The 21,692-nt window shown below is 42.8% G+C and overlaps 1 protein-coding gene across 1 annotated transcript in view; it reads left to right on the top strand.

The window, feature by feature from the left end:
- Positions 1 to 14,678, top strand: part of LOC137258195 (uncharacterized) — a 40,637-nt gene extending 25,959 nt beyond the window's left edge. The window contains exons 2-5 of the mRNA XM_067795775.1: positions 7,024 to 7,146; positions 12,998 to 13,142; positions 13,991 to 14,113; positions 14,514 to 14,678. Coding sequence (XP_067651876.1) covers positions 13,032 to 13,142; positions 13,991 to 14,113; positions 14,514 to 14,597 — 318 coding nt within the window. The 5' untranslated portion in view covers positions 7,024 to 7,146; positions 12,998 to 13,031 and the 3' untranslated portion in view covers positions 14,598 to 14,678. The remainder of the gene's footprint in view (positions 1 to 7,023; positions 7,147 to 12,997; positions 13,143 to 13,990; positions 14,114 to 14,513) is intronic.
- The last annotated feature ends 7,014 nt before the right edge of the window (positions 14,679 to 21,692 follow it).

Below are 21,692 nucleotides of genomic sequence, written 5' to 3'. Positions count from 1 at the left end.
CACCTAACCCCATTTCTGGTATCCCCCGCCGTGATATTGCTGGAACATCGCTCACAAAATAGCCACTCACCCCCGAGCCTGTGACTAGTAAAAATCAAGTCGGGCCAATAAATCACCAAAGTCACTTGCCCGACTGACTAGTGAATTTTCATAGGGTTTCTACCCATGAAGATCCGTGTCAGAATTGATCTTCAGAAATCTATGCTTGTCGTTAGAAGCGATGCACACGATGTTGATCACATGATTGTCTGGTTCAGGCTCGATTATGTACAGACCACCATCATATAACTGAAATATTGCAGATTATTGCGGAAAACTAATCACATTCACTCACTCTGGCCGGTGGCGTGCTTTGGCACCCTGGGTCGCTGCTCGTTTGACCGCTACATAGCCTGGTCAGTCCACTTACGATTATGACAGGCGGGATATACCTTCGCCATTGATGACTGCGGCATAAAACAACATTCATTAAATACTTCTTATTCATTCCACGCTGGTATAATTCACTTCGCTGACAGCCGGAACAGATACTATTTATATATTTGTATCCTTCAACACTGTGAAAAAGATCAAAATACTTCATCTAGAGTGAGCCGAAAATCACACACCGCTGTTGCCTTATCGCACGCCGGTGCATGTCGTTTGGCACAATGCCCAAAAACGCAACCGATAAATGCCTCGCCATTGTGTAAGTTTGTGAACGGCGGGTCACGTGACACTCTCGACGCTGACATGGCAGTGCATTGAGGTGTGCCCTCCCGCCACGGGGGATGTTTCACAGTTGATGTTTAAGACCGACTCTTATTTCTTTTCATGCTGCATATAACAACTGAATACCATCCAGCCGTATGTGGATTTGTTGTGTTGTTCCCATAGATTGAGTTCAAAATGGAGCCCTTGTCCACCGTCCCTGGAGCGTGTCACCGCCAGCGAGGATCCCCCGTGTCTGTCTGGCGGGACATTTGTACAACAGTGGACGGTAGTGTTTTCTTGTCCCACCGTCGTAGCTTTCAGCTCCCTTAAATTTAAGTCACCCTGGGTAGCGCGTTCGTCAGGATGGTTCACGTGACTGAGACGCGACCCTCTGACTGTAGGGGTGGGGAGGGGAATGCTCGTATGAGAATGTGGTTTTGTCCCGATGTGGTTTTGTCCCACCGTCGCAGCTTTAGGGTGTTCAAATTTAAATCACCCTGGGTAGCACGTTCGTCAGCATGGGGCACGGGGTAGAGACGCGACCCTGTCTCACAGCAGGGACAGGGTAGGGCATTCTGAAATCAGGATTCGATGTACCAAGCCACGACAATAAAACCAGAATGTTGTTTGTGTTTGATCTGCTGTAGCGTAACGCAGTAGACGTCAGGAACACCTTGATCATTGTGATGGTTAGGGGCGTTTATGCCAGGATAGACACAATATTATCATTTGGTTAAATGCTGGAAATTCAGGGTGGTCGGTATTCATGGAGTACAATCAGTAGGATAGGTTCCTATAATTGGGGATAAGAGTTCCCCGGACCCTTCCAGCTATAAGGGGGCGCATGTGAAATCGTATGTGCCAACGATGCTTAAAATGAATGAATATGAATATACGTTTTCCACGCTGATTTGACAACAATCAAACAAAATTTTGGCGAGGGCGCAAAAAATGATTCACTGATTTCGGCCAAGTGGGGAAGCAAACGCATTTACAGTTGAACTAACCAAACTCACTGTCTGCTGAGAGGGTGTAGACAGTGTGTGCCACACCTGGCATGACAGACACTTTGAGAGAGTGAGCATGCTGTTAAACGTCGCAGCAATCAGTATTCCATCGACGGCAAGGATGACTGTGATTGGATGATTCTGGACCACGCAAACCTGAGGGCCACCCACTTAAATCCAGATCCACATCTTAATTAAATTATATATATATATATATATATATATATATATATATATATATATATATATATATATATATATATATCACCCCCACACCCCCACTTAAATCCAGATCCACATCTTAATTAAATATTTTATATATATAACACCCCCACACCACCACCACCACCCACCCACTCAACCCCAAAATTTAAAAAAAAAAAAAACACAGCTCGAGTTCACAAGATGTTACAGTGTTACAGATACTGAAAGACTACTGCACAAGAACACCGTGTCATTCAGCGCGTCATTTACGACGGGGCATCTGCTTACGTTACACGGCCAAGCCTCCGCGAGGACGAGTGACCAGGAATGTCTTCTCCACGTGAGATGTTTGTCATTGGACATAACTTGCTGAACCTCATATTGCTGGGGATGTAATGCGCACTTGCCGTGTTGTAACTAGAGTGACACCATCGCCCATGCAAAATGTCCGACTTTAGTCTGATGGCGCGTCGTGTTCTTGTGATTCTGTGTATACGTGTTGTACGAGATACTTGAGAATTGTTTTGTGTAAAGTTATGTTTAAACTCACGATCACAATTTCAAGATTGCGTCACCAAAATTTGAGTTTAGAGATGTATGGAAATTTTAACATCTCCTGGCCTCAGGCGTAGATGAGGCCCGTTCGTTTAAGGGGCAACCATTTGCTGCACAGAGTTGACGCCCTTGAGCACACCAGGAATCTTAAGTCGTGAGTGTGAATCCCGGTCCGCTCGGAATATTTTGTCAGCGTTAAGTTTTTTTACGTGCAAAATATTCTGACGGCTCTGGCCTACGTCGATATTATCACTTTCGGGGGTTTCCTTCCCGGCTTGGAACTTGTAAATTTGAATACTACTTTTAGACTGAGTTGAGATTAGATGGTTAACTGCTTACTGTTTTGGGTTTTTTTTGTCATTGATTAATCATGTTTTCACTCCAAGGCACTTTGAAAAGTATTCAGTTAAATTCACTTAACATAACACGGATCCGTGAAGGTCCCGGGGTAGCATAGGCCTTCAACAGCCCATGCTTTCCTTAAAAGACGACTATGCTTGTCGTAAGAGGCGACTAACGTGATCGGGTGGTCAGGCTCGCTGACTTGGTTGACACATGTCATCGGTTCCCAAATGCCCAGGTCGATGCTCATGATGTTGATCACTGGATTGTCTGGTCCAGACTCGATTATTTACAGACCGCCGCCATATACCTGGGATATTGCTGAGTGCGGCGTAATACTAAACTCACTCATAACACGCTTTGTTACCAGTGTCGTGAAATCCATAAACATAGGTACGTTGTTGACATATCGAGACAAAATTTAGGGCAAATCCATAAACCATCAGTGGATCCTGCATGCAGAGGGGAGGCTACTCCTCATCAAATTGTGGTATCATAGACTGTTTAGGATATTTTTAGATTCTGCTGAAAGCTTGGTTATGGTAGAGCTTCCTAACTCTCATACTGAATGTCAGTAGGTAGCCTAATGGTTATCGAGTTCGCTTGTAACGTATGATGTCAAGGTTCGAATCAGTGTGCATAAACAACCAGCTTACATATTTCACTGTTAGTTCTAGATTTAAAAAGAACAAAGGGGTCATAACACCGCATTCCAACCCCCACGTGGGTTATCTCCCCCTGCCTGATGCTGGCACGTATCTGTGAGCATGAAAGGAGGTTCCGTGCTCCGTGTTATCATCATACGGAGGCGTTCACAAACAAAACACCAACTCCTTCAGCGAGGATAACTTTTGACCTGACCACAACGATATATTGTCTGCACTGTGAGTAAGCTGTTTTTCCCCTGGTTACGAACAAAACATGTAAGAGAAAAAAGGTTCATCTGGAGATTAAAGCGGTGGTTAGTGGTTAAAGTGTTCGCTCGTCACGCCTAGGTTCAAATTCCCCACATGGGTACAATGTGTGGAGCTCATTTTTGGTGTCCACGGCCGTGATTTGCTGGAATATTGCTAAAAGCAGCGTAAAACCATATTCACTAACTGGGGAACTGTTCTGCCCCGAAATTCAGACAGCACCAACCATGGTGTTATCTATGCATTTTTGAGGATATGTGTGATATCTAAACTGTATACTCTGTGCGCTTGTACCACATATATTTCATTGTATGAAAACACATCAGGGCTATTCAGAGTAATGTCCTTTTATTTATTTATTTATTTATTTATTTATTTATTTATTTATTTATTTATTTATTTATTTGCTGACGAAAAGCACTAATGGCGGAACGTTATCATCTTCCCAAGGTGTTTCATTCAGACAGAAGGTGTTGTGTACACGAGTACAGTGTAGTAAATCGGTCGGCCTCGCGAGTGCTATCAATGGGCAACATACAGCGCGTTTCCTTAACGAAATTCATTGAATACATTTTGGTAGTAGGTCAGTCTGAAATGGAATTGCAAATACGTTCCACTCTGTATACAGTTGAAGAATGCCTCAATTGACAGTTGTAGAATTTCTTTTGTTGTGTTGTGGTTTTCACGCGTACAAAATATGGATTGAACTGTACAAGAGGTTTTCATGTTCCCGGTTCACGAGTTGATTTATGCTACCTCTGTTGTCCAGTGTCATCCAAAGAGAAGTTTATAGTTGTCACTGTTTTCACGTTGTCGGCGTTGTGTCGACTGCTTTTAGCACCGTGCGTTATATCCAAGCGTACGCGAAGAATCTGAAATTATGTGAGTGGAGTTTTCACACAACTGTTAGCAATATTCCAACAATATTGAACTCTAGAGATGGACTATACACATGGTACCCATGTGGGGAGTCGAACCAGGATTTTCCTGGAAAACCATTTGAACCACAAGGCTACCCCACCGCACGGTGTTCATGTTATGTTTAGTTGATGTGTAACTCCACCCCAGCAATATTCCTGTCATGTGACGACGATGAAATGTGACTATTTTAGTCAATCAATCCAGTGATTGATATCATGAACAATGACCCATCCCATGTTGTCGGGTTACTTTAACACGACATGGATAAACAGCCGAGCCTGAATTGACCAGCACGGGCTGATGAGGAGAATTAGTATACTCTGGAAGCAATGAAACCGCGACTTCAGTTTGCACTGAACACCATGGTCTGTACGAGTTCCTGGTGGGGCAACCGAATGACCCCGAATTGGTGACCCTTCACAAACACCGGCATCCATGTTTAATCACGTGTGTAGCTCTCTCAGTAAGGGTCTAAGCTCCACCTCAAAGTTCAAATGTATTTGTTCAAGTCACGCGAGTCTCTTTGGTGTGTTTAACCAGACCGCTACATGTTCGCCTGCAGAATGGGAGCTATATCCAACTCCTCTTACCTGTAGGCACCCACCTAGGGAAGAACGAACGCATTGAGTTGTGTCAGGTGATCCGCAATGACGTTTCCCGACTGATGGTGTGGCCTCCGTGTCAGGGGAGATAATCGGTGCTAATCTTCCGGTGCAGCGAGGATCAGTGTTGTTTACCTGCTGTACGTCTGTTGTTAGTTTTAAGGGTGGTTTTCTTTTGTGTTGGGATAATAAGACCCTTCTGCAGCATTGAGACAATGAGCTGTTGGTGTTGGCGTGGAACGTGATACAGTAATGATAGATAAGCACCTTGTGTCTCTTTTATCTGACTTGGCTTGCAGACAACTGCATATGGTTTACACGTTGTAATTGCGGTGCTATTGATTGTAACGTCAGTGACACGTTCAACGTTTATTCTTGCAACATCTCGTCAACGTGGTAATCCGCTGGCTTAGAAGGAAAACAAATTAATATCTAGACCAGCCGCAAATCTGCCCCACTTTCGGGACTGGATTTGTCGAGCTAAATTTAAGTCTGGGTTTACAGAAACACTACCGAAATTGTATGGTGTGACAATATTTTTACAGGTGATAAACTGCCTGTGTTTCTGTTGTGAGGGTGATGTCCGATGTAGCACGTCTTGTAGCCAGTATGGGAGGTAGGATTGCCAAGGCGTTTCAGGGTTCCCTCGTCACACCCAAGACTCTGGTTCGATTGACACATGATTGCTGTGTGTGAATGCTATTTCTGGTGTCCGCCGCAGTGATATTGCTGGAATATTGCGGCGTAAAACAAAACTCATTCATGCTTATGATAATCGCTTACTGTAGTCGGCGTTAAGATGTTTGAGTTTATTTTAATGTGGGCGATATGGGCCATCTGACAAACAGCTCATGCTGTTATCGAGTGGGTGGTGTATGATATGGGCCATCTGACAAACAGCTCATGTTGTTATCGAGTGGGTGGTGTACGATATGGGCCATCTGACAAACAGCTCATGTTGTTATTGAGTGGGTGGTGTATGATATGGGCCATCTGACAAACAGCTCATGTTGTTATCGAGTGGGTGGTGTACGATATGGGCCATCTGACAAACAGCTCATGTTGTTATTGAGTGGGTGGTGTATGATATGGGCCATCTGACAAACAGCTCATGTTGTTATTGAGTGGGTATTGTATGATATGGGCCATCTGACAAACAGCTCATGTTGTTATTGAGTGGGTGGTGTATGATATGGACCATCTGATAAACAGCTCATGTTGTTATTGAGTGAGTGGTGTATGATATGGGCCATCTGATAAACAGCTCATGTTGTTATCGAGTGGGTGGTGTATGATATGGGCCATCTGATAAACAGCTCATGTTGTTATTGAGTGGGTGGTGTACGATATGGACCATCTGATAAACAGCTCATGTTGTTATTGAGTGAGTGGTGTATGATATGGGCCATCTGATAAACAGCTCATGTTGTTATTGAGTGGGTGGTGTATGATATGGGCCATCTGATAAACAGCTCATGTTGTTATTGAGTGGGTGGTGTATGATATGGACCATCTGATAAACAGCTCATGTTGTTATTGAGTGAGTGGTGTATGATATGGGCCATCTGATAAACAGCTCATGTTGTTATTGAGTGGGTGGTGTATGATATGGGCCATCTGATAAACAGCTCATGTTGTTATTGAGTGGGTGGTGTACGATATGGACCATCTGATAAACCCGGTCATGTCATGATAAAACCTCTCTACTCGTCACGCGAGGACAGACCTTTCACAGCCACTCACTCACTCACTAGTTGTTGTTCAGAAAGCTGTGTGTTGTTGCAGGCGTGTATGGAAGGGGACGTCGTGTACTACATCCTGCTGATACCGAGCACCATCATCGTCGCCGTTTTTTGTATCTTCCTCAATTGGCTGGGAATCAAGTTCTTCCGACACAACTGAACAGAGGTAAGCACGTCACTACAACGGGTGGATAGAAATTGCATTTCGAAATAGCTGCAGTCTTGAGGTGGTACGGCTGTGTGACTTGGTGGATTGCGTGACATCGCACCCGGATGTTGGATCGTTGGTCGTAGGACTTTTAGTGGCAATGGACCCGTTTCGCAAAGTGATCGTAGCTCTACGACTGTCGTATGTCTGTGTTACAGTTTGGGAGTTACGATCAACTCAGCTCTACGACTGTCGTATGTCTGTGTTACAGTATGGGAGTTACGATCACCTCAGCTGTACGACTGCCGTATGTCTGTGTTACACTATGGGAGTTACGATCACCTCAGCGGTACAATCAGTTTGTGAAATGGGGGCCGATATTCGATAATTTGCAAGCACCTGTCATATATCTGCAATATGACTGAGTGCAGCCAGCGGTAAACAACAAAAGACATTACTACCTATAATCTTTGTGCAAGTCAGTGAGTTGTGTTTTAGGCCGCTGTTAGCAATATTCCAGCAATACCACGGCGGGGAACACCAGAAATGGGCTTCACACATTGTACCCATGTGGGGAATCGAATCTGGTCCTTGGCATGACGAGCGAACGCGCTACATACTAGGCCACCCCACGGCCCACATGCAACAATACATTTTCAGTAGTATCTATCGGGTGGTCAGGCTCGGTACGGCGTGGTTCGTTGCTCATGATATCAATCACCTGATTGTGTCATAGCCGTCATATTGTTGGAACATTCAGTGCGACGTTAAACGGCAGCCAAGTAAACTAACTCAGGCACCTGTGTTATGGTCGTTATTTCCTTGACGCTAGTGTTTACCGCGTGAGTGTATTCTGTTTCCGTGTCCACGTAGGAGGTGTACTAAGGTTACATATACTTGGGTCTCGTGTTTCTCATTGAACTGTATTCCACATTACACAGGATTGTTTTCGAAGACATAAAAGTACAAAATACATCATGCACTTGACTACACATCAAATAAATGACACCAGATACTAGGTGGGAGTACTACCTCTTCCGGCGACGTAGTTTTTAATGAAACGTGTTTTTTTCATGTGTAGGTTGTTTAACGCCGTACTTATAGCAAAGACAAAAACAGTCTCGACCAATTTGAAAAAGGTGAGGTGAAAGTCTGAGATTGCCAGGGACAAAGGGTAGAGTTAGTGTATACAGTTTCACGCCGCACTCAGCAATAATCCATCTACCTGGCGGCGGTCTCTAAATATCGAATCTGGAAAATTCCAACCAGTGATAAACAGCATGAGCACCTGTCTACACAAATGGGATTCGATGACAAGTGTCAACCAAGTCAGCGATCCTGACCACCCGATCTCGCTAGTTCCTCGTAAGACAAGCATGGTAGCTAAAACCCCCTTCTGTCCGGAAGTTACACGTGTGACGACATGAACAATAAAATGAGAAGGAATGCGAACCATGTACTTGTGGAAATGTCACTTATTCCGAAAACGTTTTGAGCATTGCGAATTATTTAAATGCTTCAGTAATTTTATTGCGGGGGATATTTGTCATATCCTTTAAACACGTCCACCTTAGTATACACGGAATGCACAGCTTCACTATTACATATGACACCCCGGTTGTATGGGCAGTTATCACGACGCTGTTATGAAATCGCCCACACAAACTTGGTGTTCGTGAAATGTGTTGTTTCTTTCAAAGAATTTGCTAGTAATAAGACATGAGAGGAATTGTTTGTTGCAAAGTACTATCAGTGAGTGAGTTTAGTTTTACGCCGCTTTTATCAATATACCAGTAATATCACGGCGGGGGATACCAGAAATGGGCTTCACACATTGTGCCCATCCGGGAAATCGTACCCGGGTTTTCGAGCGAGTGCTTTAACCACTAGGCTTAACCACCGACCCAACAAGACCGCGTAGTCGCTCAAAACTTTTTCGAACTTATGATTGTCGGTTCAAATCCCAGAATTATAGTAAGAATTAAGAGCAAGAATTATGTAAATGAATCAACGGAGTAAAGAAAAAGAATATAAGAAAGATGTACATGTGAATGAATGAAAGAATAAATGTTACACCGCGACCTTCCCTCCCAAAACATGTTAAAGAACGCAAAATTATCTCGAGAACACGTGTTAACATCAGCTGTCCTTTTAAAAAATCTGCTTTGAGACATTTTTGTTTACATTAATAATTAATTTAGATATCTTATTGCATGTGGGGAATGGAATGGACGTTAACAAACTGTTAACTGACACTGTACCACTGCCCTCAAAAATAAAATGTAAAACTCTCTCAAAGCGTTCTAAAACACCTTTCCAGTTTTGTCAAATAATAAGATCAACAAGAAAGAAAGACATTATGGAACGATAACCCTCAAACATCACAAGCATCAATGGCGGATCAGATCAGATCGCGATATGTCATATTTTACACATACATCACATACACCCTAACATTTTGTTTAATTTATGAAACTATCACTATTACTTGCAAACACATTTCACCTGATAGCATATTCCCCTTATAACAATTACAGGTGTATGTGAAAGATGTTTTTGCGGAAGTAACAAGGAATACCCAAACAACGGCGTATAGCATGTCAATGGCAAAATGTCATATTTGTCATACACCTCAGTTACACCCTAACAATTCTTTTAAGCCATAAAACTGTCACTATTACTTGCAAATACCTTTCAACTAAAGGTATGCTTTCCTTCTAAAAATTAAACGAATGTGTGGAAGAAGTTTTTATCGGCACAGTTTCGTCTATCTTCGCGGTGAATCCAGAATAGAAGCCAGTGAGCTATAACATACCGATGTGAAACTTTACTACACATCTACTATCCTAATACGACACTAATACCAATTATTTGACTTAAACTGAAGTGACAAAATAGTTAACCTATCTTCTACATGTAGGATTTCAGTTGTTACAACACTCCGCGAACTTAATCAGCTGTTGAAAACAAACCGGGCTCAATCTTAAATACTACGCTGCCACCATATTGGCTACACCGGTTACGTATCGACCCGAGACATACGTTCACCGGCTTTTCGAGGAGTTTCTTCTCCCTCTCTATATAGGCTCCCTGATTTCACCAAAGTGGCAAACAACTTGATTTCTTCAGGTCTCCCTCCCACGTGAAGCTGACGCACCATGTAACCGGCCTTCTCATCAAAGCGATGGTAGTAGAGGCAAACTTAATCACGCCAGCTTGACTTCCCTACAGCAATATCGGTCAATGCATGCAATGATGAACTCGCGGTGATATCGTGACACCTGTCCCTCCCTCTCCCCGTATGACTGCCACCATCTCAGATCATCATGCTGGGAAAATAGCCGGTGCCTTTAGCCCTTACCCCCAACAATGGCGACATCCCGCTCGGATTCCGTGACCCCCTCTTGTCCGCCCTGACAGGTCTCTCTCGGCACATTGAACACGTTTTGTCCCGGCTCGGACAGCCGAGGAGTAATAGTATGTAGGTAAAGTTGTAGTGACATTGTTTCCGGAGTAATTTTCTGGTATTTAGCCCCTTTGAGGAAATTTCCAGGAGCTTTGAGGGAATGGGGAGATACGTCACGTGATACAAAACTGTTCTGCTTTCGTATTTGATTTTTGTATACATTTGTATGTATGTATGTATGTATGTATGTATGTATGTATGTATCTATGTAGGTACGTACGTATGTATGTATGTATGTATGTGAGTGAGTGAGTGAAGGTGCATGTGCGTGCGTGCATGCTGTAATTAATATTGTCATTGTGCTCCTAGTTTTTAGGCTTTAATCATCTGGTAATAGGAAACTGTTTTGAGTATACTAGATGTGAGTGTAGGACAGGCTGACTGAGGTTTTATGTATTTTTGTGTACTCTTGGTTTGTGGTTTGTGCTCCGGAGGCGTTTCTTACAGTATCCTACCACTTCCGCTTGTTTTTGTAAAGCGGGTTGTTTAACCACACTCGCCAAACTCTATCCAGAAATATGCAGATTTACAGACGGACGTTGGGTTCTATAAAGCACTGTGAAAAACAAAAAATTGTTTTTATGAAGTCTGTTTTAGTGTCAAGACTGCGAAACAGTCGTTGATTTGCATCGCAGACACTTGCGCATGCGCACACGCCAAGAACCAGTACAGATCAACTGCTCGTCAGTCTTTAGCATCTGTTATCCAGTGACATATATCAGTGACATATATCGACAAAGTCACCAAGCATCACTACCCGATCTCAATGACACCTCTCTAAAAATGCGACTTACAAGCATTTTTTCGTTGATTTCGTCTTGTTTTCGAACAAAGGACAGTCTTGCAATGATTTTCTGATGAGGAAAATAGTACTTTGTTTTAGTTCTTTACTCACTTCATCTAAGATGGTCGACAGAAAATGACCTGGGCACAAGTGGGTGTCTTGTAAGATTCAATGAGTGAATCAGGTTTTACGCCGCTTTCAGCACTATTCAAGCAAAACCACGACGGGGGACACCAGATATGGGTTTCACACAGTCAACTCATGTATGGACTTGAACGTGTTTTCGGCGTGACGAGCGAACGCTTTCACCACTAGACTACCCCGCCGTCTTGTATGGTTCAGAGACTAATCAAACACACATACAAGAATCCAAACATTAATATCCATTAATATCAAGTAGATGTCACATGACTGCGTATTTGATACATCAGTAGGGATCCCTCTGCAGGGTATCAATATCAAGTACATCATTACTGCAAACTCCATATTGCCTTTGATAACGTTTAATGTGTGGGGGTAAACGATCACTTATCAGTACATCCGTGATGGGGTTTTTAATGTTGTAGATATTTACTCCAATTTCTCTGCGTAGGTGTTTTTGAGAAGCAACAGACAACAGTTATTAACTTTGCCAGCCTCTCCTGCCTCTCCCACACAGCGTGACATCGGAGGCCAGCCTCCAGTCCACAGTGTCATATCCCACCCAACAAAAGATTAGGCTCACTAGTGTAAATGTAGCCACTTACTTCAGTCAACTTTTAGAAATAGATTTTGCGAAATATTCCATACTGTTTTGCAGAACAAATTTGTAATGTTGAAATCATTACTTCATCTTGACTTCAATAAATGATGAAACTCTGTGAAAATTGGCAAATTCTTAACTGAACACCAAAACACAGCTGTTCACATGCAAGATATCTAAGTATGTTGTTCAGCAATGTGATGCATGATCCTTCTGCAGTTCATCTGAATGAGGTTTGTGCTTGGTTCCCGCAAAGTAGTGCAGAAATTCATCTTCAATGTAACCCCGCGAGCACGCACCGTAAGATGCGAAGAATTACTGGATGTGAGTTCTGAGCATTGTTTAAGTCAAATGTCATGCCACGTACCTCAGAACTTCGTTCTTCAGTGACAGATAAACCGCAATACAACTGACGAATGTTCATTGAATATTTTTCCACTGTTTTTGTATTACCAGTCTTTTATTCTTCAAATTTGATGAACAAAATGTAATTCCTGATCCCAAATGGAGACAATAGCTAATGTCAGTTGTATAGCAGTTGCCTCATAGCAATTGTCTTATAGCAATTGTCGTATAGGAGTTGCCTCATAGCAATCGTCTCATAGCAATTGTGTAATGGCTTGAACTGCGTAAGCTCACACTGTATGTGAATTTAACAACAAGTATTGGGCCCGGGTATTGGAAGGAACGCCTCGCCAACACTGAAGACTATGGGGCATTTACTGAAGAGTCAATTAACAAAATTAATATTATTTTGTTTATGAGACACATTACCTCCACCAGCCCCTGTGGCTAATATTTTGTTCATAAGTCACATTTAACTAAGCGTTATAGGTTTCTGTATGTATATTTTTGTTGACTTCTCTCCGTGTGTCAGGGACCGGGAGTTGCTGGTGGTTAACTCATTCAACATGGGGAAGAAGAACAAGATCACCCATGGAGTACGGAAGGATTCAATTTCACACAAAATGTCCGGAGTCAAAAAGGGAAAGACGAAAACTATCTCGACCAATTTAAAAAAGGTGAGATGATGTCCCGAGGTTGACAGGGACAAGTGGTAGGGTAGAGTGAGTTTAGTTCTGATCTGTTGGGGTGGGGCTAGAGGGCAGGGGCTGCTGGGTCATGAAATAATTTAATGTGAAGTTGGAATTTATGGATGTCACCTTCTGTAAGGATGTGTTTTGGGTTATGTTCCCCTACCATCCCCACCCCCTATTCCTCATTCCCCACCCCCTATTCCTCATTCCCCACCCCCTATTCCTCAACCCCCACCCCCTATTCCTCAACCCCCAACCCCTAACACGCACGCGCACGCACGCACACACACACACACACACACACACACACACACACACACACACACACACACTTCGGTGTATCAGTTCTAACCGCGATTCAAAGACGTGTGGGTACGTTCATTTTAAAAAATCAAGTTATATTTGATCAATGGATACATATGATGATCGAGTATGTCGGGATGGTTCTGGTTAATGATGGTTAGAGGTCATGAGGACCTGGGTTTCCGAAACTTGGACCCTCCAGTTGCCCCATTGTCTTGTATTGGAAGTTGTCCCTCATGGATGACGGTGCTTATGGAAGTGACAGACGTAGGGATGCAAAGTACCATTGCTGCACATTCGGAGCTAATAAGCGAGTGAGTGAGTTTGGTTGTTATATGTCGCTTTTAGCAATATTCGCGCAAAATCGCTGCGGGGGACACCAGTTATGGGCTTCACACATTGTACCTATGTGGATATTCAAACCCGGGTCCTCAGAGTGACAAGCCAACGCGTTAACTACTAGGCTACCCCACTGCCCCGTTAGTAAGTCCAGTAGCAAAGGAGTACAAATGGCATTTTCACGTTTTCAGATGAATTTTCATAACAAAGCGAAGACGGCCAGCGCCGACAAAGAATTTGGGGAGCTGCATAAAGTTGTGTTGTCAGGGAAGGAGAAAAAACAGAAGTCTGCCAGGTCGACAGGGGCGAAACCGGTGAGTGTTCATCATTGTTGTATGCATGTAATAATCGTTTGTACTGATGCAGAGTCTTTGTGCTGTACTCATGTGTTGTAGCTTTCGTTCAACGCTGTTGTGGAAAGTATTCCAGTTAAATCACGGCGTGTGTGCTTAATGGCGGAAGAAATCCCAAAGTAATGCGGGTCTCAAACTTTTACCAGTATAATCACCGTCACGAGGACGGGTATTACGCCGACAGACATAGAAACATAACATGATAGAACCGGGATTCGTATCCCATGTATAGGTTTCTGCTGTGCCCAAGGGACGCAACTCTATGGCGAGTTGCTGACGCTGATCTGACAGATATAATTAGTTACAGCATCACCCCTTGAGAAATTTGTTCACCATTCAGAAATATACTTCCTGGTTTCAGATGACTGTGGACGCTCCACCTCCGCCCGATGTGGACTCCGCAATGGACAGTCTGGAGAGCTTGGCCATGCCTACTACATCCTGACCAGAAATCACTCAATGAACATTTGCCGAAGTGGTGTTAAGGCAGTACTGTAGTTATTTTCATAAATCATGTACATAAGTACGTTTGAGCACATTTGTTCCTGTCCCTTGCGGGACAGAAGGGTAGCCTGGTGGTTAAAGCGTCCGCTCGTCAGGCTGAAGATATGGGTTCGATTCCCCACATGATATTGCTGGAATGTTCTTAAAAGTGGCGTTATGCCATACTCCCATCTCTTGAATTGTCAGGTTTTAGACAGGTGGTAATATGATCTATTTTCTCTGTATACCGGAAGTCAGTCTTATCCCCCGGGTTCCCAGTGACTGACGGGTGAACAGACATATTTTTGCTCACTTGTGTAGGATGACACCATATGTGTCATTTTTGCTTTGTTCTGCAAGTCAAAACATTGATTACATAACACACACCTTTCCTGCCGACTGTTCAGTCCTCTTGCGTAACTTAGTACAATGACACGTCCCCAAATGACATCAAATCATTCAACTAGATATATAAATAATAATCACTAGCATTTGATGTCTAATAACTTGTATATTGCAACACTACGTTCCTTCCAATCCTTGCAAACACGTCGTACAGCGTGCACTGACAAAGGGAAATCTGGAAATCAAGGAAATCTCAAAACAAGGCTCGGCTGCTGGAAACGTTTGGCGGTCTGGTACGGACTTAATATTATATCAGTCACATTGTACGGTACAAAAAATACACTTAATAGGCGCAAACACCAAATAATCGGTGTAACCAGAGAGTCATGTGAATTATGAATCACTGTACGCCCTCTTCTAAAAGGGGAGTCGGTGCCGTCCTAGTTAACGATCGACATGCTGCCTAAATCTCGTCATTAAATAAAGAATACAGTCTTTTAAAAGTTGAAACTAAAATCCATTCGTAAAAACCATTTCTCAAGAAACAATTCGGTTTAACCATAGTTGTTTGTAGTGTCTCCTTTCGCTTTCACACGAGAAAATTCGGATGGGCAGAAACGATGGACATTGTCTGAGTTTGTTAATGAGACTCAGCAGGACATAAGTCACATGAACTCTCAGGAGGAAAGCCGCCGAACACGGTCACCCATCCAAGGACTCGCCGTGACTGACCTTGCGTAGGGTCTACTGACTGGTGACATGAGCTCTAATTGGCATGTTCAGGAGGCGGTCAACGCAGTACGCATACAGCCACGTGGCCCAGCATGCACATACAACATGGTGGTGGGTGAGTGAGTTTAGTTTCAAATTTCCGTCCCAAGACAAACACGAGGCTCTGAGAGGATCCTCAAACCCCCAAATACCCCCAAATACCTACTTGGATTCACACTGGCCATTTGAAATTCTGGGAATATGTTTAGTTTGCTCTCGCACTAAACTGCAAATATGTATTTTCACATTAGGTTTAACAAACCAAATTTGACTTGTTGGCCCAACTGAAATATTACTTTATGTGGCTTTTACCTTAACTTTCACTCTCTAACTCTTCGTTATTACCAGTATCGGGTTTGCTACCTTTCAGCTTCAAAAGCTGTAAATGCGCTTAAAATTGTGTAAATAGAGACAGGCTAGCTAAAATTAAGAAACCATTTATTTGACAGCACGAGATCATCAATAGCGTATGTCGTCATAAAGAACGTATGTATTCTTTAAACGACCATTTCTAAGACGTAGAAGAGCAAAGACCCTAGAAGCAAAAGTCAAATCGGCTAAAACGTTTTATAACGCTAAGGCACCCATCAAATGGATATTTCCTACATTAAGGCCTTTAGAAATTTCACATATCAAAGATCGTCATCATCATCCGGAAACAATGGAGCCCATCAAGTCGCGCTGCTTGCCGCGGGGACAGGACAGACAAGTGTCAGGTGTTGGCGAAAGGTATCTCGCAGGTGTTAATTATGATAATTGACTTTGTTTTGAAGATAAGATACACGAGAGGATGGACGTGTTATCCGCCCACGCTGCCAGAGCGGGGATGTCGTTGGGGAGGTAGACAAGCATCAGTGTCGTGGCCACAGTCGGTATCAATAACAGGAAGGAAGAAAATAATGGACGCCTTGTAACCATATACCCCGGCCAGTGTTGTTCACGGTGTGTGCGTGTGCGTGTGCGTGTGCGTGTGCGTGTGCGTGCCCGTGCCCGTGCGTGCGCCTGACTTCACTGCATGGGGGGCGATGGGTTATCTTAGTGGTGAAAGCGTTTACCCATATATGCGTAGACCCGGGTTCGATTCCCCACATGGATACAATGTGTTAAGTTAATTCCTGGTGTTCCCCGCCGTGACATTGCTGGGATTATGCTAAAAGTGACGTAAAGTCATACTCACTCACTCTTTACTGCCGCACCAAGCAATATTTCAACTTCCATATGCGTTCATCCATTAACTGTGTACGAACCTGACCAGCCAGTGATTGGTATACTGTGGGGATCTAGCTACGTCATTGAGATACGATGACATGCCCGATTTAGCTGGTTTGCCTCTGACCTGCAAGGATTGTTGAAAGTCAGCTGAAATTCTGAGATTTACAAATTTGGAATTATGTATTGTTGATACTAAGTGAACTAAAGAGGCAGTTCTTCAGAGCAAAGCAAGAAGAATTTTGAAAGATGAGCGAAGATTCACCCTCCTGCTACTGAGATCTACTGTCAGTGTGCGGTTTTTTTTTCATGTATGAAATCAGTAAAACTAAAATCTTCTCCGTTTACAGGATTTGAGAACAGCTGATTCTGTGACAGGAGCCGTGTATACAAAGCGATTATAACGTTACGACTATGGTATAACCTGTACTTTAACACAGACTTATGACAGCCGTCACTCTAAGATCATTTTGTTTAAAATAAACCTGAACCTGCGTGAACGATTAATCTTTGGTTCGGCTCGGGAGCACTAGGACAGCTGGTTGATGTGATTGCAAGTTCGGTGAATGCTAAAAGGACAGATTATCCTGATGGTGGGAATGCTTCTCCCAGGATGCGGTTTATACGCTTCCATACTTCATTCCTTCTCTGGAAATGATTTGGAAAGTAATTATTGTGTAGAACATGTAACACATCACGTATATAGGTTGCGGCCAGTCTGTCAAACCAGTCCTTTTGTGAAAAGATTTTAACGATCAGAGCCGTGAAGGTCCCGGGGTAGAATAGGCCTTCAGCAACCCATGTTTGCTGTAAAAGGCGACTAACGGGATCACGTTGTGAGGCTCGCTGACTTAGCTGACTCTTGTCACCAGTTCCCACATGCGCAGATCGCTGTTGATCACTGGATTGTCTAGTCCAGACTCAATTACTTACAGATGGCCGCCATATAGCTGGAATATTGCTGAATGCGGCGTAAAACTAAACTCACTGTAGCGATCAGTCATTTGGTCAAAAGACTAAAATCTTCAGTCATTTGAACAAGTTTAAGAAAGGGACTAAAAAATGAAGTGAAGACTTTATTTAACCACTTTCAACAGAGTTTTACATATCATGTACATTACTTCTTTTGACAAGTGAGACGACTGAAACCGGCTTTTGCACATCATGTTCTAAACACAGTTCTGTCTCTTGGTCCCACATCTCTTGATGCAGCTCAGATACACGATACGTTCACTGAAGGTCGTGGTATGTATGATTCCCCCGATCCGTTTAAAGGAAATGAACTACAAGAAAAACAGAACATGTTTCATGCATTCGGGATCATTCAGTGTGCGAAATGTTTTCAAATTCCGTGGTCAGTCGGGCGAACTATGACTGAAAGTTACGACTAACTTACTGAGGGACCATTCATAGTTTATGACTAGGGGCGTGATGATGATTTTTATGGAGTTCCATGTACAATGTGAATGACACCCTTAAATTAATGGGCAAAGTGAGCGCCCGCCCTCCCGTACAAAATCAATGAATCACCCTCCAGAATATATGTACAAGATTGATGAATTGATGACCCCAAACCCATTGATTTTTACTAGCCACGGGCTTGTAGGCCTGTTTGCCTATTTCTCACACTGCATTCAAACATTCCACTGTCCTAGAGATCATGTTTAGATCTCCTGGACTCACTGGGTAAGACAATAGTCCCCCGATAATCAGACGGAGGTCATCTACTGTTATCCACTGTCAGCCGGAGCGCACCTGCACAGAGCATGCGTGCGTTGAATTCTGCCTTGTGTTGCAGACTTATTAGGTGACATAAGACTGGTGATAAAGCATGTTGTCTTGTGTGGCACCGCAATCGGTATATCTCCGTGCGTGTCACCACCAAATGTGGCGTAAGCAATACGAGCTACCACCATGCTGCGTGAATAGCAACCAGAAATATTTCTTTTCTTTTTTTTTTCTTTTTGATGCTTTATTTGATGCTTGATTGTTTCATGTGGGTAGCCCAGTGGTTAAAGCGTCGATCGGCACGCCGAGGATCCAGGTTCCATTCCCCGTATGGGTATAATGTTTGAAGTCATTAAGTTTACTTTCCATAACGATCCATACCGAAGACATTTAATTACTACTGTCACATAATTTAAGAAAACGTAATTAGTTCAGAATCGGAAATCATTTAGAATCTGACCCACGTCCACGTTTACCTATTGTATAAACTCCCACTTAGCTGGAGAAATTCGAGGAATGTCCCTAAAACATAGTCCCCTCGCCTTGACTGTTATATCATCTCTCACATCCCGCTTAAGTGCATTGTTTGTAGTTTAAAACAACATTACCCACTGCTCCAGATATCAATACACGGTCAGATCGCTCCAATCGATAATCTGATTTCATGAGTTAGTGATAAAAATCGAGTGAGATACATTCTAGAACGATTTGTAATATAGATGGTATCTGAGAGCAATAATCCTAAACACTTAAAATTACCATTTTAGCATTAAGTCGATGCATGGTTTTGCCCATTCTTATTATCAAAGTGACGTCATTTGTGACGTCATCCTGCCTTGTGCTTACTGCTCATGCGTCGTGTGAAACTTTATTCGAACGTTTCCCCCATACTTCTGGGGCGGATACAGCGTCTTGAGAAAGTGGGGGGGGGGGGGGGGGGCAAACTATTGAGAAAAGGGGGACGCACATTTCATTTTCATCCGAGTTTTAATGATCATTTAACAAAATTTCAGGACAAAATGGGGGCGCATTCCCGCACCCTACCCCACCCACATTGTCCCATTCTTATACCACAGGGATATCTACAGACCTCTGCCATATAGCTTAAATATTGCCGAGAGCGGTGTTAAAAAACTGACTCACTCGTGTGAAGTAAGGCAAACTTATCAATAAATTACAATCAGGAGATTAGACAGTAATGATCAGACCACAGGTAATAACCATTTAATTCGATCTCGTATGTCAGATACCACCTCAAATAGATGTCTCACTCACAGGTGAGAAAGGACCTGTGGGAGATATGTCTCACGGCTAAGATCTTTTGCGTGACAGACCTCCATCTCACCCACCGTGAAGCAGTCGATCAGCTGGGCCCTATAGCGCTGCACCCAGAGGAACATCTGTAATCACACGAGTGGTGTCGATGGGTATGTTCTCCCTCGCTGATTCTTTCAACTCCGACGTTACTGACCCTCATTTGAGGAAACATACCCTCAGCTTATTCCACTCGGCTAATTTCTTGACAAAGACTAAATTAATCTCCGACCTTTTATATTTCCCCACCAGCCATATTGTATGATGTTATCTACGTATCTGTCACGCGATAGGTGCTGAGGGGGCTGTAGGCGGTGTGCTGCTGGTATGTCATGAATTTACGGTCAGGGGGGATACACCAGCTGGGTGGGGATATACATTACCTGGAGACAAAGGCTCTTCCACATCTTCCTACTCTCACTCAACTTGGCAGAAAATTTACTTCAATGTCACGTACCTGACGCGGGACAAATATGTTCTCTTTATAATCATGGGTTTGGCGCGTCATGTCTGTACACATTATAGATATTACTACCTTCAATATTATTATATTGATATTATTGTTGTTCTTCAACAACCATTCTTGCCATAAAAGTCGACTGTGCTTGTCGCAAGAGTTGTTTGAAGTACATGGAACGTTCATAACGCTAACCATTGATTGTTTGATGGACACTCAGGACCTCATGTTATACCTCCAATGTTTCTAGATGCTAGATATTATGTCTCATCCATCAGTCAAATACTAGTAACTATCAGAAGAAATGTATGTTTGCTCAGAGTACATGCACTTCCTTTGAGATGTAATATTCGAGATAATAATTTTGATAAGATATGTAAAATGTGTGACTGTGTCTCGAAAGAAGATGAATTTCACTTCATGTTTGAATGCAAAACATATGATTTTATTAGAGATAGGTATTTTCTGTATTCTAGAATGGATAGCAAACAGACTAAATATTTTTGTTTCATAAGTAGTACTTGTATCCACACACTTTCTAACGGTTCTAACTATATTAAAGAAGCCCTTACTTTTAGAAATTCCATTCCATCCACTGCTACAAGTTAACGTAATTCCGTCTGTGTAATGTGCTACTCTTTATGTTGTAAGTTGTTTTCCTTATTGTGCATGGGCCAGCCGCCTACAAAACCGAAATAAAGAAACTGAAACTGAGATGTGAGTCGTGTAATTATTCACGCAATCGCCAGATAATGTAATGATAAAAGTCTACAAAATAAAGCTTTTTTCAAAGCATTACATTACATTGCACTCTCCTCTTGACGAGCCTGATGGTTTACGTCACCTGATTATACCATCTTTCCTGATCACAAACCTTTTTGTACAAACGTGTAGGAAGAATTAATGCTGGGAGAGCGTTGTTTCCATGTGTATTCGGTACAAATATTTTGTTAACTTTGTAAAACGTTTGAGTTTAGCGATTACAAGAAGGTGTTATATTCATGGTTGTTGAGACATGGACAAACCTCGGCGTTGATGTATAATTTTCTTAACTACGCATGTGTTTAAGTGTTAGTTAGAAAGTTTGCATGTTCTTCAATTACATGACATATACTGACGTAACGCCAATGCCCTATTTCCAGATCATGACAACTTAAATCATGGAGGTTGTGTTTAACATGCAGGTGGTCTCAAAATTATTAACGGTTTCTTCACTAACATATTTTAATTAGA

Source organism: Haliotis asinina, chromosome 12 (assembly GCF_037392515.1).
Source record: "Haliotis asinina isolate JCU_RB_2024 chromosome 12, JCU_Hal_asi_v2, whole genome shotgun sequence".
In the NCBI taxonomy this organism is placed as follows: domain Eukaryota; kingdom Metazoa; phylum Mollusca; class Gastropoda; order Lepetellida; family Haliotidae; genus Haliotis; species Haliotis asinina.
This window is presented reverse-complemented; position numbering and strand designations above follow the sequence as displayed.